Below are 23,578 nucleotides of genomic sequence, written 5' to 3'. Positions count from 1 at the left end.
GGTTTTTGGGTGGGTTTGGGAAAGTTGGAGGGAGTTGTGGAATGGGAATGTGCAACTTTTGTGGATGGGGTGTGGGGAATGTGCCGAGTGTTTTTTGGGTAGGTTTAGGTAATCTGGAGGGGGCTGTGAAAAAGGGATGGCCCCTTTGTGTAGAGGGGGTGCCAGGAATGTGCTGAGTGGTTTTTGGGTGGATTTAGGAAATCTGGAGGGGGCTGTGAAAAAGGAACAGCCCCTTTTTTGTGGATGGGGTACCAGGAATGTGACACTGCCTCACCTCCCGGTCCCCTCAGGTGCACCAAGATCCTGGACAAGAACGGCGAGCCGCGGGTGTTCAAGGTGAAGGACAGGGACGAGATGGTGAAGAAGGTGATCGAGCCCATGGCCTGCCACGGGCTCAGGACCATCTGCCTGGCATTCCGGGATTTCCCTGCGGACGCGGAGCCCGACTGGGACAGCGAGAACGAGATCCTGTCTGACCTGACCTGCATCGCTGTGGTGGGGATCGAGGATCCCGTACGGCCCGAGGTACCAAATCCCACCTGAGCCCCCTGTCCTGTGCTCTTCCCGGCCCTTTTCCTGCTGCTCAGGGCCGTGATCCCCTCAGGAATTCCAGCAGCTCCTCTGTGCCCATCCCTGCTGTGCCCCCAGCTCCCTGCTGTGGGCATTTCTCTCCCATTTTTTTGACTAAACAACGCCATGGCAGCGTGTTCCCACCCAAAATTCCCAATCCTTGGGGTCTGTGCTGCTCCAGGCTGCGCCAAACGTGGATGGAAACAGCCAGGAAGAATCCCTGGGCTCCTGGAGCTGGTTTTCCCTCTGAGCTGTGTGCTGGGCTAATGCAATAATCCCCCTGTTCCTGCCTCTGGATGCAGTTTGGAGCTCTCCCCGCTGCTCCCCTGCTCCCTGATGAGATGTTCAGGGATCTGGAAATCTGGGAATTGCATTACAGATCCCCTGGCTGCAGCGGCTCTGGAGGCTCCTGATTCGATTTGCTCATTGCTCACTCCAATTTCTTCTCTTCCCCCACTGCTCCCTGGTGGATAAACCCATTAGAGGGGTGGGAGAGGATGAAATTCCTGCTTTTATGGACGGCCTGGCCATGCCTTGGCACCCAGGGAGGTGACAGCCAGGTGGCAGCCAGGTGGCAGCGAGGTCCCTTCCCCTTGGGGTGGCAGATGCAGCTCCCCCACCCCTCCAGAGCCCTTTCCAGATCCTTTTAGGGACGAGGAGCTGCCTCGCTCCCGGCGTTCCCAGTGCCAAGCCTGTCCCTGTCCCCAGGTGCCCGATGCCATCCTGAAGTGCCAGCGCGCGGGCATCACCGTCCGCATGGTGACAGGGGACAACATCAACACTGCCCGTGCCATCGCCACCAAGTGTGGCATCCTGCTGCCCGGGGAGGACTTCCTGTGCCTGGAGGGGAAGGAGTTCAACCGGCTCATCCGCAACGAGAAGGGAGAGGTGGGAGAGCTCTGCTCTGCATGGGGCAGGGAGGCTTCTGCAGCAGCACAAAGCCCCAAATCCTGAGGGGTTTCACAAATCCTGAGGGGTTTCCCAAATCCTGATGGGTTTCCCGAATCCTGCTGGGTTTTCAGAATCCTGAGGGGTTTTCAGAATCCTGCTGGGTTTCCCAGATCCTGCTGGGTTTCCCAAATCCTCAGAGGTTTCTCAAATCGTGATGGGTTTTCAGAATCCTGATGGGTTTGCTGAATCCTCCTGGATTTTCCAGATCCTGATGGGTTTTCCAGATCCTGCTGGATTTCCCAAATCCTGAGGAGTTTCCCAAATACTAATGGGTTTCCCAAGTCGTGCTGGGTTTTCCTAGTCCTGCTGAATTTCCCAAATCCTGCTGGGTTTTCCTCATTTCCTTGGATCAGGAAGCTGCTGGGGTGCTCAGCAGTGTTTGGGGTGAAGCCACTGTCCCGTCCCAGTTGGGATTTGCTCTCTGGTGGGACAGATTCCTGGGGGGGAATCACTTCCCCTTTCCTGGTCCTGCAGGTGGAGCAGGAGCAGCTGGACAAGATCTGGCCCAAGCTGCGGGTGCTGGCGCGCTCCTCGCCCACGGACAAGCACACCCTGGTGAAAGGTGGGCACTGCCCTCCCCAGGGGCTCCTCCCTGGCGTTTTCCCAGCCTGATCCAGGCTGGGATCCTTCCCTTGGGGTTCAATTTCTCGTTTCCATTGCAGGAATCATCGACAGCACCGTGGGTGACCAGAGGCAGGTGGTGGCTGTGACGGGGGACGGGACCAACGACGGCCCAGCCCTGAAGAAGGCAGACGTTGGCTTTGCCATGGTAGGGCCAGCCCGGGGGGTTTCCTTTGCTCCATGGGTTATTCCACTGGGATTGCTTCCAGACCATGGAAACTCTTTTCCAAATCTATGGGATGGACTAAAAACCCAAAAAGGAATTTTCTTAGGATGTTGGGTTTGGGTCTGAGCAAGGGGTTGGGAATTCCTTGGAGGTGCCAGAGCAGGGACCTGCCCTGTCCTGGTGTCTCTCCTGGATCCAGGAGAGCCATGGGAGCCCCAGGATTTGGTTTTCCTCACAGTTTCTCACCCCAATTGCAGGCAATGTGCTGGATCAGGCTTTGGGAATTTATTTATGGTGGAAAACTCTGGTTTGGTGCTTTTTTATCCTGTCTGAAAGGAGCAGAGAATTAAACCTGTTGTTTTTAACAGGTTCCCTGTGGATTAATTTTAGGGATGTGAGCAGGAGCTGGGTGGGGGGAGGCTGCACAGGGAGCTTTGAGCAAATGAGAGACTTTTGGGAAATGTTTTTAGGAATGTGCTGGACATCCAAACACAATTCCAGGAGCAGGGAAGGCTGTTCCCCTAAACCCCATGCACTGCAACGGGCAGGGATTTCCCCTTTGAGGTGGGATTGGGATCTGGGGAATCCGGGAAAATGCCAGGAATGGGCTCGTTATGGGCACGGCTTGGAATTCCTGCATGGAATTCCTGCATGGAATTCCTGCGGGGCGAGCGCCTCGCTGTGCCGGCTCCGGGAAGCGCAGCCCGGCCCGCTGCTCTGCCGGGGATTTTTGGGGATTTTTGGGAAGCTGTGGGGCCCTTCTCAGCCCGGGGCTGGGGCAGAAACCTCCGGGCTGAGCTCTCTCTCCTTTGGGCTCCCAGCAGAGATGCCCAGCCCGGAATGGAGCCAATCCCTGGCATGAGGAGGGAGCTGTTTTCCAGCTGTTTTCCAGCTGTTTTCCTGTCTGTTTTCCAGCTGTTTCCCAGCTGTTTTCCCAGCTTGTTTTCTGGCCATTTTCCATCTGTTTCCCAGCATTTTCCCAGCTGTTTTCCAGCAGATTTCCAGCTTTTTTCCAGCTGTTTCCTTTCAGTTTTCCTTTCAGTTTTCCTTTCAGTTTTCCTTTCAGGTTTCCTGTCAGTTTTCCATCTGTTTCCTGGCATTTTCCTGGAATTTTCCTGGCATTTTCCTGGCTCTTTTCTGGCTGTTTTCTGGCTGTTTTCTGGCTGTTTCCTGGCTGTTTTCCTGTCAGTTTTCTGTCTGTTTTCCTGTCAGTTTTCTGTCTGTTTCCCAACTGTTTCCTGTCAGTTTTCTGGCATTTTCCTGTCTGTTTTCCTGTCTGATTTCCTGTCATTTTCCTGTCATTTTCCTGGTTATTTCCTGGCTGTTTCCCAGCTGTTTCCCAGCTTTTCTGCACCGTGGCTCTGTCTGGGAAAGCTGGGCTACCTCAGAGCCTGTCCTTGAAGGCTCTGGAGCAGATTGGCACTGGCTCCAGGGGCTTTTCCTGCTGGGAACGTCCCTGGCACCGTCACTCACCCCCAGCTTTGTCCCCAAGGGCATCGCGGGCACGGACGTGGCCAAGGAGGCCTCGGACATCATCCTGACCGATGACAACTTCACCAGCATCGTCAAGGCCGTCATGTGGGGCCGCAACGTCTACGACAGCATCTCCAAGTTCCTGCAGTTCCAGCTCACCGTCAACGTGGTGGCCGTCATCGTGGCCTTCACCGGCGCCTGCATCACCCAGGTGAGCTCACCTGGGTATGGGTGGGACACTGCGGGGGGTCTCAGAGAAAAGAAGGAATGTCTTGGGGAGTGTTTTAAACACCCCAGAGCAATTCTGGAGAGGTTTTCAGGAGGAGAGTGAGACAAAGAGAGGGAAAAAAAAAGGTTTATTTTGGTCACGTGCGGGGAGCTTGGAGCAAAGGAGAAATAATTGGGGATGTTTTCGGAAGGTGTTAAATACCCAAGAGTGATTTTGGAGCTCTCTTCAGGAGGAGAATGAAACAAAGAGGGAAGAAAGGTTTATTTTGGTCGTGTTGACATGTTCTCCCAGTCTTTACCTGCAGGACTCTCCCCTAAAGGCTGTGCAGAGAGCTTGGAGCAAAGGAGAAATATTTGGAGATGTTTTCGGAAGGTGTTAAATACCCAAGAGTTATTTTGGAGCTCTCTTCAGGAGGAGAGTGAAACAAAGAGGGAAGAAAGGTTTATTTTGGTGGTGTGACTGTTCTCCCTCCTCAGGACTCTCCCCTGAAGGCCATGGAGCAAAGGACAAATTCTTGGGAATGTTTTAGGAAGGTGTTGAGTACCCAAGAGTGATTTTTGAGAGGTTTTCAGGAGGAGAGCAAAACAAAGAGGGAAGAAAGGTTTATTTTGGTGGTGTGACTGTTCTCCCCCCTCAGGACTCTCCCCTGAAGGCCATGGAGCAAAGGAGAAATACTTGGGAATGTTTTAGGAAGGTGTTGAGTACCCAAGAGTTTTTGGAGTTTTGAAGAGATTTTGGAGTTCTCTTCAGGAGGAGAGCGAAACAAAGAGGGAAGAAAGGTTTATTTTGGTGGTGTGACTGTTCTCCCCCCACAGGACTCCCCCCTGAAGGCCGTGCAGATGCTGTGGGTGAACCTGATCATGGACACGTTCGCCTCGCTGGCGCTGGCCACGGAGCCGCCGTCGGAGTCGCTGCTGCTGCGCAAACCCTACGGGCGCAACAAGCCGCTCATCTCCCGCACCATGATGAAAAACATCCTGGGCCACGCCGTCTACCAGCTCACCATCATCTTCACCCTGCTCTTCGCCGGTGAGGGCGCAGCGCCAGCGCGGCCTGGCCGGGAGGGGAAACGGGGGAAGGGAAGGGGAAAAAGGTGAAGGAAAGGGAAAGGGGAAAGAGGAAAAGTAAAGGGAAAGGGGAAAAGGAAATGGGGAAAAGTAAAGGGCAGGGGGGAAAAGGGAAGGGAAAAAAGGAAAGGAAAGGGAAGAGATGAAAAGGAAAGGGAAAAAAGGAAAGGGAAGAGGGGAAAAGGAAAGGGAAAAAAGGAAAGGAAAGGGAAGGGAAGAGGGGAAAAGGAAAGGGAAAGGGGAAAAGGGAAAGGAGAAAAGGAGAAGGAAAGGGAAAAAGGAAAGAGAAAAAAGGAAAAAGAAAGGGAAGAGAAGAAAAGGAAAGGGAAAGGGGAAAAGGGAAAGGAGAAAAGGAGAAGGAAATGGAAAAAGGAAAGAGAAAAAAGGAAAAAGAAAGGGAAGAGGAGAAAAGGAAAGGGAAAGGGGAAAAGGGAAAGGAGAAAAGGAGAAGGAAAGGGGAAAAGGAAAGAGAAAAAAGGAAAAAGAAAGGGAAGAGGAGAAAAGGAAAGGGAAAGGGGAAAAGGAAAAGGTAAGAGAAAAAGGGAATGGAGAAAAGGAAAGGGAAAACGGAAAAGAAAAGGGGAAGGAGAAAAGGAAAGGCAAAAGCAAAACAGAAAAAGAAAGGGAAATGGAAAAAAGGAAAAGGAAAGGGAAAAGAGAAAGGGAAAAAAGGAAAAAGGGAAGAAGAGAAATCTTCCCTTCCCCAAACCCCTCTTCTCCCGCTCAGGGGAGAAGTTTTTCGACATCGACAGCGGCCGGAACGCGCCCCTGCACTCTCCCCCCACGGAGCACTACACCATCGTCTTCAACACCTTCGTGATGATGCAGCTCTTCAACGAGATCAACGCCCGCAAGATCCACGGCGAGAGGAACGTCTTCGAGGCCATCTACCGCAACCCCATCTTCTGCACCGTGGTGCTGGGCACCTTCCTGGCCCAGGTGACCCCAGCCTGGGGGGTTTCCTTTGCTCCGGGGGTTATTCCACTGGGATTGCTTCCACACCATGGGAACGCTTGTCCAAATCTGTGGGATGGACTAAAAACCCAAAAAGGAATTTTTGTAGGGTGTTGGGTTTGGGTCTGAGCAAGGGGTTGGGTGTTGCTGTTGAGGCAGGGATGGGAATGAAGAGACTCCATCTTCAGAAGGTAAAGAATGAGCCTTTATTCAAAAGCACCTCTCTCTTTCATAGAGAGCATCGTGAACATTCATTCCATTGGTCCTAAAGTAAAAACATTTCACACTGGACTTGGGTCAGTGTGGTAGAACAGATCTATAAACAATATGAATGGAAAGCAAGAGAACAGATTGTTTATATTCCTCTGGGACTTCTTCCCAGGCGTAGCCTGGCAGAAATCTTTCTCTTTTTCTCTCTGACTGAACTGAGAATATCTACAGTTGGGAATTCCTTGGAGGTGCCAGAGCAGGGACCTGCCCTGTCCTGGTGTCTCTCCTGGATCCAGGAGAGCCATGGGAGCCCCAGGATTTGGTTTTCCTCACAGTTTTTCACCCCAATTGCAGGCAATGTGCTGGATCAGGCTTTGGGAATTCCTCTATGGTGGAAAACTCTGGTTTGGTGCTTTTTTTATCCTGTCTGAAGGGTTGCCAGGGCGTCGCTGTTGTATTAATAAAGCGACGTAGACTTCAAGTTCTCAGAAGGCAAAAAGCAAGTTTATTAGAAACCACACAATCTTTTATGGACAATTCCGAGAAAGTCGGACCTCACTGGTCCTTAATCAACACCCCTTAATCAACACCCCTCACACCGTGGCCTAATTAGGAACAACACCCTTCTTGCACCTCGTACGAGTAAACACCACCTTCAAAACACCAGCTGCAGGATGGTTTTAATTCTTTCTCTGAGCTTTCTCAAAACCCCTCGGAGCAAGGCCTGGGAAGGCACCCTAGAAGTGCTCAAGGCTGGGTTGGGTGGAGCTCAGAGTGACCTGAGCTGGTGGAAGGTGTCCCTGTGCATGGATCTGGGTGGCCTTTAAATCCCTTGCAGCCCAAAACATCCTGGGATTTCAGGATTTGGGGTCTAGAGTATTTTGGGTTGTGTTTCATAAAGTTCCCAGCGTGGATGTGAGGTCCCTGCTCTTTTCTGGTGTCCCATAAATTTTCCAGTCTGGATGAGAGGTCTTTGCACCTCTCTGGTGTTACACAAAATTCCCAGCCTGAAAGTGAGTGAGGTCCTCGCTCCTAAAATTCCCAGCCTGGATGTGAAGTCCTTGCTCCTCTTGTAATCCCAGCAGAGAGGGAAAAGTGTGGCCCAAGGGGACCTTTCCATGCCCAGGGTGTGACTCTTGTCTCGTGTGCTGCAGATCATCATCGTGGAGTTTGGTGGGAAGCCCTTCAGCTGCTCCGGGCTCACCCTGAGCCAGTGGTTCTGGTGCATTTTCATCGGAGTGGGAGAGCTCCTGTGGGGCCAGGTAATGCCAATCCCAAAATCCTGCCCCATCTTTCCCTCCCTGCCCTTGTTCTCCCTGGTTTTTCTTCAGGGCAGCTCCTTAGGAAGGTGTTTAGGAAGGGGCTGATGCCCCACCCCAGCCCAGCAGCAGGAGAGGAGGTCTCTGGTCCCCTCCTCAGTCTCCTCCTGCTGCAGAGGGACACGGCCAGCAGTGACAGGGACATTCCCAGTGCTCCCACTGGGTCCTGGCAGCTCCCCCGGGCTGGTGGCACTGGAACTGCTGCCTTGAGAAGGCTGAGCTAGAGCAGAGGCTGGACAGGGCTAAGGAATAAAGCAGGGATTTATTCAAAGGATCTCCTCAATGGACCCACCTTGGGCAGCACAAGAGCCCAGCCAGGGCTGCACCCGAGTTGAACCAAAATGAACCCAAAATGAACCCAAGATGTTCCCAAAATGGTCCCAAAATGAACCCAAGGTGGACCCAAAATGGCCACAAAATGAACCCAAGATGGTCCCGAAATGGTCCCAAGATGGACCCAAAATGGTCCCAAGATGAACCCAAGATGTTCCCAAAATGGTCCCAAAATGAACCCAAGGTGGACCCAAAATGGTCACAAAATGAACCCAAAATGGTCCCAAGATGGACCCAAAATGGTCCCAAGATGAACCCAAGGTGGACCCAAAATGGTCACAAAATGAACCCAAGAGGGACCCAAAATGGTCCCAAGATGGACCCAAATGGTCACAAAATGCACAACCGGTCACGGGGTCTCTGACTTTTATAAGTTCTGGTCCATTTGCATCTTGGAGTTAATTGTCCAATTCCAGCCTTAGGTTATGAAATCACATCCTGCTTGTTTTTCTCTCTTCAGTCCACACTGTTAATGCTTTTGGGCCTGAGATTTTGATCATTTGAAATTTGGATCATAGAGCAGGAATTGTTTTGTCTCCCTACTCTGTGAAGAGAGCTTACCAAGACTTAATACCAAGCCCAGCCCCACACAGAATCTGAAAAACACAAAACCTAAACGCTGAGGCCTCACCACGACCTCAGGCTAAGTCACTGCTGTGTCCCTGAACGTCCCCAGCTGATCTGCACCGTCCCCACGAGCCACCTGAAGTTCCTGAAGGAAGCCGGGCACGGCATCACCAAGGAGGAGATCCCCGAGGAGGAGCTGCCCGAGGACGTGGACGAGATCGACCACGCGGAGATGGAGCTGCGGCGGGGGCAGATCCTGTGGTTCCGGGGGCTCAACAGGATCCAGACCCAGGTACTGGGGGGGCAGCGGGGCCGGGGGGGCTCTGCCTGCTGTGTCTCCTCCTCTCTCTCCCCCTGCAGGGGTGAAAGCTGCTGCTCACTGATGCCATCGCCTCCCGGGCCAGGCTTCCACCTGTGCCTTTCCAGGGAGTCAGGATAACCTGGATTTTGGGGCAGCTGGGGGTGGGGGGAGGCAGTTCTGCTGCAGACGCTGTGCTGCTGGTCAGCAGGAGGCTGGACGTGCCACCGATGGTCACCTCTGCAGCACAGGAGGCTGTGAGGGGTGCACGGAGGCTCTGCCGTGCTTTGCTGGCTGCTGGGATGCTGTTCCCAGTGGGAATGTGCCCAGCAGGGATCTCTGCCAGCAGCAGAGCCTCCCTGCTGTGGCTCCGTGTGCCACCCCTCTGTGCCAGCTCCCCGGAGCTCAGCCCCACAGCACACGAGGGGAGAAAATCTCTCGGTCTTCTTTTTATATCACTTGGTTTTCCCTGACTGCTTTCCCTGATTTTTTTCCTTTTTCCCCACCCCAAAAGGGTGGGTTTTTGCTCCCAACAAGCAGGGAGAGCTCCGAGCCCCTCACTTCTCCTGGAGGCCAGGGCAGAGCTGTCCCACGGAGGGAAGTCCTGGTGTCCCTGAGCAGAGCTGCTGGGTCACCTTTGTTCCTCCACTGTCCCTGTGACAAACAGACGGGGACAGGGGCTGGGGCAGAGTTAACTTCCCTTCTCTGGGAGCTGCCACCTCCACGGTGTCACCTCGATGGCTTCAAGGTGACGCTCAGCCTCGGTTCCCGGCCGGCTGTGAGCCCCGAGGGGCAGCCGGGCTCTTTGTGGGGGTAACCAGTGCTTCACTCACATGAGAAACATGCTGGGAGCTTCCAGGATCTTCTGGAAGTGGTGCAGGTGTGCTGGAAATCTGGGAGCTCTGAAGGGCTGCAGAGCCACAGGTGCCCCTGGGGCCGAGCCTGGAGCTTCCCGGGTGTTTCCCTGTGCTGGAGCTGAGAGGAGCTCGTGAGAAACGTCCTGGAGCCTCTTTAGGGTCCAACCTCTGAGCACTGTGGGGGGCTCCTGTCGCCACTCGGGGTGTCTGAAAAGGGCACAGGGCTCTTCCCCCCAGGCCAGGGGAGAAGAGGGACATCGGAGTGGGGCAGGAGCGGAGCCGTGTGTGAAACACCTGCACAGCCAGAGCTGGGGCTGCAGGAGGTGTCCGGAAGGTGCCGCAGGGCTGGCATCACCCAGGATTTGGGTGGTCCCCAGGTGCTGCTCAGTTCCTCCAGCCTTGGGGACACATCCACAGGGCAACCGTGCCGCATCCCCAGCAGCCCTGAGGCCTGGGAGAGGGGCTGGAACATCTCCTGCTGCCAGAGGAGCCGTGGGGAGCCCGTGGAGTGTCCCCAAAGCAGCCCCACGGGGCTGAGGCAGCAGGAGCCCTTCTCCACCAGCCGCCCACTCGCACCTCTGCCCACCCTCTCTGTCTCTCTCTGCTCCTCCTGCAGATTTTCAGGATAACCCCAGGTGTTTCCTCTGCCACTGCCTCCCACCACAGCCCTTTTCCTGGTGGGGGGATCCACCCTGCTGCTCTGGCTCCCCTGGGAAGGGCAGACACTCTCTCTGCTCCGCCCCAACACCACCAGCAAAAACCCCACGTGGGCTTCGGGGAGCGTGGGGTGGGATTTGGGGCTCTTTCCTCCTTCCTCCTCCTCTTCCTCGCCTCTCCATCCTCCTCCTTCCTTGCTGTGTGTCTGCCCGCCCTCCCCTGTCCCCTGTCCCTGTCCCCTGTCCCTGTCCCTGGCCGGGTGTCGCTATCTCACTCTCTGGTTCTTTGCAGATGGACGTAGTTTACACATTCCAGACCGGCGCCTCCTCTTTGCAGGGAGCCCTCAGGAGACAGCCTTCCATCGTGAGCCAGCACCACGATGTAAAAAATGTTTCTAGCCCAACCCATGTAGCTCTTTCCTCCGTCAATTCCACTCCCACCACTTCTGCTGTTGCTGCTGCTGCTGCATCTCCTCCTGCGGGCAGTGAGTGATGGTCTATTACAATGCATGACTTTAATAACCACAGAGAGCACCTGCACCCCCCTAACCCAGCCTGTTCTCTCTCCCTCTCAGCCTTGACTCACACACTCAGTCCCAAACCTGAAGGATGGGGCGGGAAACCCTTCAAAACCCCAGTTTTTTAATGCTGTTAACAAAGTTATGAACCTTTCTGGTCCTTTCCCCCCCCAGTTCCTTGTTGCTTCCTCCAGTTTTACCTCTTCTCCTCCTTTGCAGGGCTGGTGTTTGAGTCCACCCTCCTGAGGGTGGGCAAAAATTGGCAGTTCTTGCTCAAAAAAACCCGAGTTCACGAGCATTGCTGGGAGAAGGGCAAGGCTGAGCCCAAATCCTGCTGGTTCTTCCCACTGCCCGGCCCTGGGACACGCCAGGGATGGGCAGAGGAGTTGCTTAAAATCTTCTGGAGGCAGAGTGGTCGCTGGGACTGTCCCCAGGGCTGGCTGAGCAGGATTTGCTCCTGCCGTGGGTGCTGCCTGTGGACAGCCCTGCCCGTGGCTCAGCTGGTGACACCTCGGGGCTGCTGTCCCCCTCTCTGTCCCCACCTGGGGACTTGCACGGCCTGGGGACATCCCTGTGCTGCCCTGGGGACATCCCCGGGGCTCTGCTGGTGCCCAGGGCAGCCAGAGGATCCCCAGTGCCCACCTTGCTCTGCACATGCTGGATCCCAGGGTGTGCAGACACTGCTCTGCATGGAAAAGGGGCATGGAACACACAATTCCTGCTGGGTCTGGGAATGCTGGGTCCTGGATCTGGCACTGGGTTTTCAGACCCAAAAAAAAAAAAAAGCCCTGTCTGGTGCAGGGCTCTCTCTGTTCATTGTGGTCTGCTCTGTACGTGCTGGATCTCAGGGTGTGCAGACACACAACTGTGCATGGAAATGGGCATGGAACACACAATTCCTGCTGGATCCCAGTGGGAATTCTGGGTCCTGGATCTGGCACTGGGTTTTCAGACCCAAAAAAACAGCCCTCTCTGTTCATCACAGGCTGCTCTGCACATGCTGGATCCCAGGGTGTGCAGACACTGCTCTGCATGGAAAAGGGGCATGGAACACAATTCCTGCTGGATCCCAGTGGGAATTCTGGGTCCTGGATCTGGCACTGGGTTTTCAGACTCCAAAAAAAAAAGGCCCTGTCTGTTGCAGGGCTCTGTCTCTGTTCATTGTGGTCTGCTCTGTACGTGCTGGATCTCAGGGTGTGCAGACACACAATTGTGCATGGAAATGGGCATGGAAGCCACATTCCTGCTGGATACCAATGGGAATGCTGGATCCTGGGTTTCCAGACCCCCCAAAAAAGGCCCTGTCTGATGTAGAACCCCTCTGAGTGTTCGGTGTTGGGGCTGGTGAGCACGTGGCCGTGGATTCTGTCTGCAGGCTGGGAGCAGGGAATGTGTCTCTGCTGGATAATTGGCTTTTTTATTGCACAGTCACTTATCCCTGTTCTCCTCTGATTAGAGAAATACCCTCGGTGACTTTCTGGAGAGCTTTCAGGCTCCGCTGTTTATGCACTGTGGGGGAGGAGAGAGAATTGGGGATAATTTTGTTTTCTCTCTGTTTAGCTGACTCTGAGGCTGGCAGCTGATTGAGTTTAACCCCAGTGATTCTGGAGCAGCACAGCTGCCTCCTGCTCCTGCCTGCATCTGGGAAAACCTCCAGGGTTTTCTGATGGAATAAAATCTGCTTAGAGGGGCTCAGAGCAGAGGGTTTGAAGGGGGTGGGAATGAGACCAAAATGCAGCTTTTTTTGCAGTCTGTGGATCCACGTTTTCCCCATTTTGTAGCGAGGGAATAGAAAACTTGGATAGCTCGTGCAAATTTCACCAGGAGCTAACCCAGGTCTCCAAATTTCCTGCTGTTTTCTTGCCTGGATTTCTCTTGTTTCCCTCTGCTGCTTCTCTCTCTCCAAATCCCCTCTTCCCTCCACGCAGATCCGTGGTGTCCCTCTCCCGTGGATGAGTTTTTCCAGGGCTGGACTTGCTGTGTCCCTCCTGGAATTGATGTTCAGGTTTTGGCAGGGCCGAGCTGCCCCCGCCGGGAATTCTGCCCTGGGCTGAGGGAGCTGGGCAGAGCCAGGGGCACGGGATGTAATTCCCCCCAGCACGTGGAGGTTTCACGTTTCACGGGAATCAATTCCAAGCCTGGAGGTTGCATTTGAAGCTTCCAGGTGGAGAGGAGGCGGGAGCTGGGCCGTGGGAGGGAGGGAGGGGCAGCTCCAGGCTGGAATTGGGCTTTGCTGGCGCTGCCTGCCTCATTCAGAACACATTTCCTCCCTGTTCCCTTCCTTTGAGAGGGAACAGCTGAATTCATCTCGCAGCAGGTGATGGAGAAGGGAGGAAAATCTGAGGGAAGCTGCAGCAGGAGCTCCTTGAGGGGGCTCAGCAGGAGACTGAGCACAGATTCCCTGGAATTGCTCCAAGGAGCCTTCCCTGCTGCTCCTGGCAGTGCTGGACAAATCTCCAGGGCTCTGGAGGTGATTCCTTGGGAGAGGAGATCTCCTGGTCCCACATAGGAGAGGGGGAGGCTTCTGTGGAGCTGCTCCTAAATCTGAGCTTGTAGATGCCACCTCCTCGTGGCTCTGGCAGTCCCTGGGCTCTCCTTGGCCACCTCCTTGTGGCTCTGAAATGCCCTGGGCTCTCCTTGGCCACCTCCTCGTGCTCTGGTAGTCCCTGGCTCTCCTTGGCCACCTCCTCGTGGCTCTGGTAGTCCCTGGCTCTCCTTGGCCACCTCCTCGTGGCTCTGAAATGCCCTGGGCTCTCCTTGGCCACCTCCTCATGGCTCTGGCAGTCCCTGGCTCTCCTTGGCTTGGTTTGATTCGTTCTCCCTGATTCAGCTGATGTTTTAGGACTCAGGATTTGCTGTTCTCAAGTCGTTGCTGATGTGACAGATGATCAGTCTGAGGTGGCCCCGGTGGTGTCCCTTGTCCTGTGCGTTCACCTGAATTGATCCAAGGTCATCAGTGCACAAATCCAGCTCTGAATTGGTTCCCAGCTGCCTCAAATTCCCATTTTTTCAGGCCAGTGGTGCTCCAGGCTCATGCCCTTGGTGTCTGTGCTCCAGCTCAGGTGTGTGCCCTGCTCCCTGTGCAGGAGCTCCTGGGGCCAAGCCCATGCCAGGAAATTCCTCCTGATCCCGAGCCAGGTGCAAAACACACCGGGAAGGGCATCCCTGGTGAGAGGGGGCAGGGAGAACTGCAGGGTTCCAGGCACAAGGAAGGAATTCCCTGCTCTGGTCTTGTGGGATCAAAGATCCTCAGGAGGTTTTTGGCTGTACTGGGGGGGTGAATTCCCACCTGGAGGGGTGCCACACCCAGGGACAGTTTAAGTACAGGGACAGTTTAAATAAAGGGACAGTTTAAATAAAGGGATAGTTTAAATAAAGGGATAGTTTAAGTAAAGGGACAGTTTAAATAAAGGGACAGTTTAAATAAAGGGACAGTTTAAATAAAGGGATAGTTTAAGTAAAGGGACAGTTTAAATAAAGGGATAGTTTAAGTAAAGGGACAGTTTAAATATAGGGACAGTTCAAATAAAGGGACAGCTTAGCCCAGCCCATCTCACCAGGATTTGGGGTGAGCTCCCTGCTCCCCCTCACACCTGCAGCCCACGGAACACCCACAGCTCCTCATTTCCCTCACCACCAAGGGGATTTCTGCATCGTTCCCCCTCCACTCCCTCAGCAGGGAGGATTCCCACAGGGAATCCCTTTTGTGAGATCTGTGGATCTCCTCCTGTTTGTGCTGCAGTTTCAGCCCCCTGGGACACCGTGGGAGCAGGCAGGGGATGTTCCTCAGGGGTGGGGAGCGGGTGGAGGCAGCTGAGGAGGAGCAAAGCTGGAGACTGAGCACAGCACACGGCTGAAATTGCTCCAGGGAGCCTTCCCCGCTGCTTCCAGGGGTGCTGGACAAATCTCCAGGGGTGTGGGAGAGGAGATCTGGTCCCACACCAGCTCTGCTCCACAGAGCCGAGGCTTCTGTTGCTTCCCTGGAGGCCCAGCAGAGCTGGGATGTGACACTTGTCACCCACCTGAGCCAAAATCTGAGAGCTGGAAGGGCTTGAGGCTGGAATTCCAGAGGATCTGGAGGGAGCAGCCACCATCCAGGTGTGTTCCCAGAGCTCTGCCTCGCAGTGCAGTGGGGGTGGCAGAGCCATTCCCTGCTGCTCTGGATCGCCTGCTTGAGCTGCCCCAGGGCTTTCCTAGGATGGTGTGTGTGGCTGGAATTCCTTCAGAATATCCAACAGAATCTGAATTGGCTGCCAGCTCCATCAAATTCCCGTCTTTCCAGGCCAGTGGAACCGCCTTTGGAAACCACTGGGTGTCTCCTGCAGGTGCAGGGAAGGCTCCAGAGCTCCAGCAGTGTGGGGAGCCCCACACGGGCCTGGACCTTCACGTGGATCCTCACAACACCCACCTGGATCTCGTGCTTCCAGGGGCTCCAAAAAACCTGGAAACACCTTTGGGAAGCCCCATTCCTTTCCAGAGCTGTAGGAAGGACCCTCCCAAACCCCCCCCATGGCTCCCACGGTAGAGTTTGCCCCCGCTGTTTGCCTAACCCACCTCTTTTTGGAGCCGTAGTTCCCCCACCTCGTTCGTTGTCCTCGTGTCCGTCCACCCCGAGGCGCGTGCGCGCACACCCACACACAAATTTAACGACTAATTAACGCGTTTTGGCTTCCATCCGTCCAGACTGGTGATGCTGGGGTGGCGGTTTTGAGTCGTCCTGTGTCTTTTCTTGCAGCTTCTGAGGCCGCCCCGTAGCCGGTGGGTTCCCACCACCCCCGTAGTGCCTGACTCTGACCCCAGTTCACCGTTAGATGTCTCATTTTTGACCGAGCTGTCTGTTCAGTGGTGATTTTGTCGCTGTGGTCGTGCTGTTTTATTATTTTATTTTTTGTTCGATGGTTGTCTTCCATCATTTCGTTTCACTTTCTCCCTCGAGCCCCGCCCTCTGGCAGCACCACTGACCCTGTTTTTTTCCCTCCCCGCGCCGCCCAGATCAAAGTGGTGAATGCGTTCCGTAGCTCCCTGTACGAAGGCCTCGAGAAACCCGAATCCAGAAGCTCCATCCATAACTTCATGACTCACCCAGAGTTCATCCTGGAGGAAGACGAGCCTCGGACACCATTCCTTGACGGCACCGAGGACGAGCCCGAGCCTGACGGACTCCAAAAGCGAGGTGGGGGCAGCCTGGGGGGCTCCACGGCCCTCAACAGGAACAACAACGCCGTGGACAGCGAGTTCAGCTTCCCCGAGCCCGGGAGCCCCTTCCACAGCCTGGAGACCTCTGTTTGACCTTAGAACTTGGAATTTCCCCCTCCTCCTCCTCCTCTTCCTCGTCCTCATCCACCTCAGCCCTGTGTGATCCCAGCACCAGTAACTGATCACACGCTGCGGTCACTCCGTGTCAAACTGCTCATGCCTGTATCATCATCTGGGGTTTTTGGGGTTTTTTGGGGGGGTTGGGGGGGTGTTTATCTGTTTTTTGTTTTGTTTCATTTTGTTGTTGTTTTTTTTTTTTTACTGTTATTTAGCAGTGGGAACCAGAGTACCACCACGCTGGGTGTTGGGAGAGAGGCTAAGCCAAAAAAACCAAAAAAAAAAAAAAAGAAACCAATTGTGCATCTCCATCCCTGATTTTCCGTGGTACTCACCCAGGGGAAGCTGCCAGGTTCTTTCCTCTCCAAGAGTTGGGCTCCAGGCACCTGGAGCCAGGGGCTTTTCACTTTGGAAAAATGCATGTTCCAAGGAAATTCAAATTGTTGTAGTCTTACACGCCCTCAGCCCGAAGGCTGGGGATGCACTTGTGACTTGATTTTATTTTTTTGTGGGTTTTTTTTTTTTTTTTTCACATGTGGTTTTTGGGGTTTTTTTCTTCTAACGTTGGGGTTTGCTCTTTGCTTGTGGGATTTGCCCCCCCTACCCAGTGGGAAGTGGAGAGGGGCAGTCACTGCTCCAGTGTGAAAATTAAGGAATAAACTAAAAAATCCCAGCCAGGGGAAGGTGTTTACTCCAAGGTTCAGAGATCCAGGGATGCCTACCAGTCTTCCACCTTTGAAAAATGGTACCTGGGCTTTTTCCTGCTCCCCCTCTGTGTGTGCCCACACGTTTTTTTCTCTCTTTTTCCAAACTGGGAGATGAGAAACGAAGGTGGGGCTTGGCTCTGACCTTGCTGGAGGGGAGAGATTCTGATTTTCCTGCAAAGGTGGAGGTGAAACTGCCAGGGAAAAGGTGGGGAGAGCCCCCCATGTGAGGGATGCACCTTCTTCTGCAGGAATTCTCTTCTCCTTCTCTAGGAGAGGCCTCTCTGCTGCTCTTCCTCAGGGGGGAAACTCTTGGGGAGAGGATTTTTGCAGCTCCCCAAGCTCCTGCCCTCCAGAGCAGAGGGATTTTTGCCCTTTTTTTCTGTGCTCTTGGGGTCCAGCACCCCTCAGCCCCGCAGTGATCCGGGAGGAGGCTCCAGCCGTGCCCAAAAGCCGTGGGAGGCTGAGTGGAGAATGCTGAGGGCCTCCTGAATCCTGGGAGGGATCAATCCAGCTGTCTCATGGTCCAGTGGAAGGCAGGGAGATGCCACATTTTCCTGGAGGTATGGCTTGGATGGCTGCAGGTCTCCCAGAGAAGGTGCTGCTGGAGGCTTGGCTGCTTTTTTCGGAGGTCATCTCCTCCCCTTGAGCCCTGGGAATAACCCAGGGAGAGTCCCTTTCCTTGGAGCTGGCTCTGGATTGTCCCTCTGGCCATCCCTGGAGCAGGGCTTGGGCTCCTCCTTGCCCTGGGGGAAGCTCTGCCACCTCCCTGCTCTCCTCCATCCCCTCTGGCTGGCTTGGGAGCAGAGAGAACGAGCTGGAAGCGAGGTCATTCCCACCCCTGGGTGGGAAAACCCTGGGATTCCAAAGGCTGGGATTCCAAAGGCTGGGATTCCAAACGCTGGGATTCCAAACCCTGGGATTCCAAACCCTGGGATTCCAAACCCTGGGATTCCAAACCCTGGGATTCCAAACCCTGGGATTCCAAACGCTGGGATTCCGAAGGCTGAGTGAGGGTTGTTTTTTTTTGGTTTATTGTTTGTTTTTTTTTGGGAAAGGCTGGCTCTGGCTGGGCTCTCCTCCTGCCCTGTCCCACCAGGAGCGCACAGCGGAATCTCCCGTGCCTTGTCCGAGCACTGCCTGCAGCACCTCCTGCCACGCCAGGCCCAGATTTAATCTTTGCCAAGATTTAAGTGTTCCTTAAACCACAACACAAACCAAGTGTCTTCGCTTCGCCCCCGGCACCGGAGGAGGAGGAGGAGGAGGAGGGAAGGAGCAGCTCGTTCCTGCTGAGGAAAGGTCTTTATCCCAAAAATCCCAAATAATATCCTGAATATCCCGAGTGTCCCACGCTGGTGCTGGCGAGCTGGGCTTCGTTCACTGCCAACAGCAAGAAGAAATTGCCACCACTGCCCGTCCCCAGTGCAAATTCAGTGTCCACCCCATGCCCGGCTCCTCCTGCCCTCCCTCCCCCCCAAAAAATAACCCAGGGGAGTGAGGGGATCTTGGGTTAAACACCAGGAAAAACAACAACAAAAAAAACCCCAAAAGAGGGGTGGTTGTGGGGTTTTGGTTCTGTGCTAAAGGTGACGTTGCTTAAAAAAAAAGACAAAAAAAAAAAATCACTTTTTCTATTTTAAATACTTGCAAAAACCAAAAAAAAAAAAAAAAAAGAATATATGGTGTTCTTACAAGCTTACATAAATATTTATTAAATACTTTTTGGGGGGATGCACCAATTTTTTTTTTTTTTTTCCTTTTGATATTTTTTTTTAATACCTCAGACCTGTTGAAAAAAAAAAAAGAAATTAAATTAAAAAAAAAAAAAAAGAAGAAGAAGAAAGACTCAAACCAACAACAACTTCAAGCCAACTTTGGAGGCTCTCAAAGTCACTCCCAGAAATCTGTGACTGGCAGGGTTTGCCACAAAGGGTCTGGTCGTTCCTTTAAGTTTGCTCTATTTTTGTCGTTCTACTTTTCATTTTAGGAGTGGGGGGAGGGAGAAATAATGCTATATAAATATTATGCAAAAAAAAAAAAAAAAAAAAGAGAAAAAAAAAATCTAGTTTTCTTTAGCTCAGAAACTGATATTTTTACGTCAGCCATATGTATTTTGTTTAAAGAAAAAAAAGAAAATAAAGAAATCTTGAGTCCCTCAGCCGCTGCCTGAGGGCAGTTGCAAGGGACACTTTAATTAATTCCGTGGATTAATTAATTCAGCCATCGGATGCCAGTCAGCTTCCTTTTCTCTGAGCAGCCATCTTTCTACTAGTCGTGAGTTGGATGACACAAATGGGTTTTTTTTATATAAATATCTATAAATTATGTTGGTGTATGGCTGGTGGCTTCAAGTATAAATGTTTCTTGTGCAGATTTCCTGTAAAGTTTTGTTTTTTTGGGTTAAGTTTCAGTGATATCCTGGCAGCAGCTGACTCTTGGCTTAAGTTATTGAGGACATTACGCAAAATAAAAAAAAAAAAAGAGATTTGGGGGAGATTGGTGCTCCAAAAAAAAAAAAAGGCATGGTCGGCGGCACGGACTTTTGGGGACTTTCTGCAACATGCCTTGACTAGGGGGAGATATAAATATCCATATAAATATATATTATTATGAATAATTTCTGGGTTTTTTTTTTTTTTTTTTTTTTTTTTTTTTGCTTGGTTTGAACTGCCACGAGTGCGCGCGGAGCAGGGGAGGGCCAGCGCCAGGGAGCAAAGCCACCCCCTCCCTCCTCCTTGTGATCGACTTGCCTTGGAATGCTTTGTTATTAAAACACTCTGAACATCCTTCTGCATCCAGTTCTTGATCCCAGCAGGGCGGATTTGCGGATTTTCCGTGGATTTTCCGTGGATTTTCCGTGGAATTGGCGGATTGGTACCAAAGACATCGCGGCCTTCGCTGGCCACGCAGCTCTTGAGGCTTTCTCCTGCTGAGGTTTTTATGATTTGCACAGGGAGAAGGGTGTGGGGAGGGCGTTTCGTTGTTTTAATTTCTTCTCTCTTTCATTTTTTTTTTTTCCCCTCCCCACAAAGGTTTTTTTTTCCGTGCAATAAAGTGAAGTTTTTGCCAAGAAGGAAATAAACCGAGCCGCGGTTTTAGCATGGGCGGCCATTTCCCCCCTCAGGCCCCGGGCCTGGAGGCCTCGGCCCCTCTCTGAGGGTGACCTGAGGGGACAGCCGGACACAAACCCCGTCCCAACCACAGGGTGGCACCTCCAGGTGCCCCTGCCAGCTCCTGGCACCCTCTGGCACCACCCTGAGAAGGTTTTTGTCCCTCTCTGGGGGGACACCTGGGCCTGCACGGGCTTCTGCTCCGTCCCCAACCCGCCCTGAGCCCGAAGCTGCAGCCCCAGATCATCCCCTCGGGATGTGGGGATCCTTTTCCTGCTCCTTTTCCACCCAAACGGGAATTTTGGCTCTTCCCCCCCTCACCCAAAATGTCTCCTGCAGCCCCAGATCATCCCCTCGGGATGTGGGGGATCCTTTTCCTGCTCCTTTTCCACCCAAACGGGAATTTTGGCTCTTCCCTCCCTCACCCCGACTCTGCTCTCCCCAAATCCCCCCAGTTTTCATCCAGCAAAGCCCATGGCTAAAACTGCCTTTAGTTTATTTCCTCCCCACCAATAAATATATATATATATACAGTCTGAACTCAACATTTATGTGTGTGTATATATATTTATCCGACGCTCTCACAAAACAAGAAAAAAACTTTCTTTTGAAGAGGGCACGTGGAGCTGATTTTTTCTTTCTTTTTTTTTTTTTTTTTTTCCAGTAACTCAGTATAATAAGCACTGGTATTTTTGTATTAAAAAAAAAAACAAACAAACGGGAGAGAGAAAAAAAGGAAAAAAAAAAAAAACCAAAATACAAAACAAAAGACTGAATATTATGTGGTATGCATGACATTTAAAAAACAAAACAATGGTGGTTTCAAAGCAATATGTACCCTGGTGTGTTTGCCATATCCTAGAGTCCAGCTTAAAGTGCACCTGATCTGTATTGCATTTTGATATTAATCTCTATGTACAATGTTTTGCATGTAATTTATATGGATCTTGGGAGAAAAAAAAAAACCAAAAAAAAAAAAAACAACAAAACAAACAGAATCTGAATGAATTGTCCGTTGGCTTCTTCTGAGAAAACAGACTCCAAGCAGAGCTCAAACTCCAACGTGGAAGCAGCAGAGCGCTTGAGGGGTGCAGTAAAAAAATAAAAAAGAAACAAAGAGGGAGAAGGGAAGGGTTTGGAATCAATAAAGCTTTTGGCTGTTGATGCATCCAGAGAATAAAAAGGTGCCCGCGCGTGACTGCGCCGCGCTCCGCGCGTCCCAAAGGCTGCGCGGGAACCGCGTGGCGGGGAGAGGGGTGGGCACCCACGGCGGGGTTCCCTGGGCTCCTCCCGCGAGCACAGCGCCCAAATCGCTGCCAAGAGCCCCCGACGTTTATTTACATATATTTATAATAATTGGTACAGAGGCCGCGTGGGGCAGGAGGGAGTTCAGATGGTTGAGCAACAATATATATATTTATTTTTATATATTTATAATAATTGGTACAGAGGCCGCGTGGGGCAGGAGGGAGTTCAGAAGGTTGAGCAATAATATATTTATTTATATTTATATTTATATTTATATTTATATTTATATTTATATTTATTTATAATAATTGGTAGAGAGGCCGCGTGGGGCAGGAGGGAGTTCAGACGGTTGAGCAATAATATATATATTTATTTTTATATATTTATAATAATTGGTACAGAGGCCGCGTGGGGCAGGAGGGAGTTCAGACGGTTCATAAAAAAAATATATATTTATTTTTATATATTTATTTACATATATTTATAATACTTGGTACAGAGGCCGCGTGGGGCAGGAGGGAGTTCAGACGGTTGAGCAATAATACATATTTATATTTATTTTTATATATTTATTTATATATATTTATAATACTTGGTACAGAGGCCACGTGGGGCAGGAGGGAGTTCAGACAGTTGATCAATAATATATATTTATTTATTTTTATTTATTTTTATTTATTTATAATAATTGGTACAGACTCCATGTAGGTCAGGAGGGAGTTCAGAAGGTTGATCAATAATATATATACATTTATTTTTATATATTTATAATAATTGGTACAGAGGCCGCGTGGGGCAGGAGGGAGTTCAGATGGTTGAGCAATAATATATTTATTTATTTTTATATATTTATAATAATTGGTCAAAATTGGTACAGAGGCCACGTGGAGCAGGAGGGAGTTCAGAAAGTTGAGCAATACTATATATTTTTATATTTATATTTATATATTTATTTACATATATTTATAATACTTGGTACAGAGGCCACGTGGGACAGGAGGGAGTTCAGAAGGTTGATCAAAAAAAAAAAAATTTATTTTTATATATTTATTTATATATATTTATAATACTTGGTACAGAGGCCGCATGGGGCAGGAGGGAGTTCAGAAAGTTGAGCAATAATATATATTTTTATATTTATATTTATAGTTATAGTTATATATTTATTTATAATACTTGGTACAGAGGCCGTGTGGGGCAGGAGGGAGTTCAGACGGTTGATAAAAAATAGATATATTTATTTTTATATATTTATAATAATTGGTACAGACGCCTCTGGAAAATGTAGGGGTTTCTGTAATTGTTATCTCTGTGCAAAGAATTCCTTGATTATCCCATCTCTTTCTTGAGCTGGTTAAAAAACATCTTACACAGCACAATTTCTATTTTAACATCGTGTTATAACCTAAAAACACATTTAACACATTGCTTGAGAGAATTAATACAGCACAACTTTCCAACATTACACATGTGAAAAACGCCAATCTCTTGGTTTTTAAAATTGTTAAAGTTTAATAATAATGAAATGGTTATAAAAATAGGAATACGATTAGAGTAATAAAAATTGAGAGTTAGGACAATTACAAGACAATGAAAAGCAAAGAATTCCGGACGTCCGGATGCCTTGTGAGCAAAGAATCACCTGAAAAGCAGGAGCCTGTTGCATGTACAAAACACTTCATGATTATGCACATATTTAATTTAAAACAAGAAATTCGTCTGGTACTTGTGAAAAAGTTTCTGTTAATTCCCAGGCGCCTTCGGGTCTCAGTCAGGCTTGAAGAAGTTCATTTCTCTTGATATGGAAAGCCATAAATTCCTCTCCTCTGGAAAATTTAGGGGTTTCTGTAATTGTTATCTTTGTGAGAAGAATTCCTTGATTATCTTCTCCTTTCCTAAAAAAATATCTCACACACATAGTTTCTATTTTAACTACTAATGCTTAATTTTGATTACAAAACTACATTTACTATATTATTAAAATGTTAATACAGCATAACTTTCAGCATAATACATATAGCAAATATCTGCGTAGAGCCATATAACATGCATTTTTCACACACATATAATATTCATTGGAACATTTGCGGAAAGCCAATCATAAAATACGCATTTCTTTTTCACAGAATTCATCCTGAAATATTGAAAATTCTTTTCCGTGGACAGGGATCAGAGGCAGCGGGGCAGCCACAGGGATGCTCTGGGTTCCCGCAGCCGCCCTGGGAGCTTTGGAGTCCCTTTATCCCTGGAGGTGACAAGGAAGGCCAGGACGTGGCACTGCACGGCCCCGTTCGCTGCGCAGGGAAAATATTTATCCCCTTTTTAAGGCTTTTTGGAGGAGTTTTGAAGCGCGGGGAAGCAAAAATAAAACTCAGCAAAATCCAGCCCCGCTCCGCCTCAGCTGCCCGCCCTCA

The 23,578-nt window shown here is 51.0% G+C and overlaps 1 protein-coding gene across 6 annotated transcripts in view; it reads left to right on the top strand.

The window, feature by feature from the left end:
- The window catches only part of ATP2B4 (ATPase plasma membrane Ca2+ transporting 4), a 33,995-nt gene extending 17,220 nt beyond the window's left edge, over positions 1 to 16,775 (top strand). For 2 of the 6 annotated variants that reach the window (XM_053998153.1, XM_053998152.1), the window contains 11 exons: positions 291 to 525; positions 1,279 to 1,458; positions 1,996 to 2,083; positions 2,184 to 2,290; positions 3,801 to 3,992; positions 4,826 to 5,039; positions 5,805 to 6,016; positions 7,396 to 7,503; positions 8,570 to 8,752; positions 10,564 to 10,756; positions 15,782 to 15,900. In XM_053998153.1, the coding sequence (XP_053854128.1) occupies positions 291 to 525; positions 1,279 to 1,458; positions 1,996 to 2,083; positions 2,184 to 2,290; positions 3,801 to 3,992; positions 4,826 to 5,039; positions 5,805 to 6,016; positions 7,396 to 7,503; positions 8,570 to 8,752; positions 10,564 to 10,756; positions 15,782 to 15,807 (1,738 nt within the window). In that variant the 3' untranslated portion in view covers positions 15,808 to 15,900. Of the gene's footprint in view, positions 1 to 290; positions 526 to 1,278; positions 1,459 to 1,995; positions 2,084 to 2,183; positions 2,291 to 3,800; positions 3,993 to 4,825; positions 5,040 to 5,804; positions 6,017 to 7,395; positions 7,504 to 8,569; positions 8,753 to 10,563; positions 10,757 to 15,781 lie in introns of all 6 variants that reach the window. The other 4 variants (XM_053998151.1, XM_053998150.1, XM_053998154.1 and 1 more) reach the window with 3 other exon arrangements.
- The last annotated feature ends 6,803 nt before the right edge of the window (positions 16,776 to 23,578 follow it).

Source organism: Vidua macroura, chromosome 24 (assembly GCF_024509145.1).
Source record: "Vidua macroura isolate BioBank_ID:100142 chromosome 24, ASM2450914v1, whole genome shotgun sequence".
NCBI classification, from domain to species: Eukaryota; Metazoa; Chordata; class Aves; order Passeriformes; family Viduidae; genus Vidua; species Vidua macroura.
This window is presented reverse-complemented; position numbering and strand designations above follow the sequence as displayed.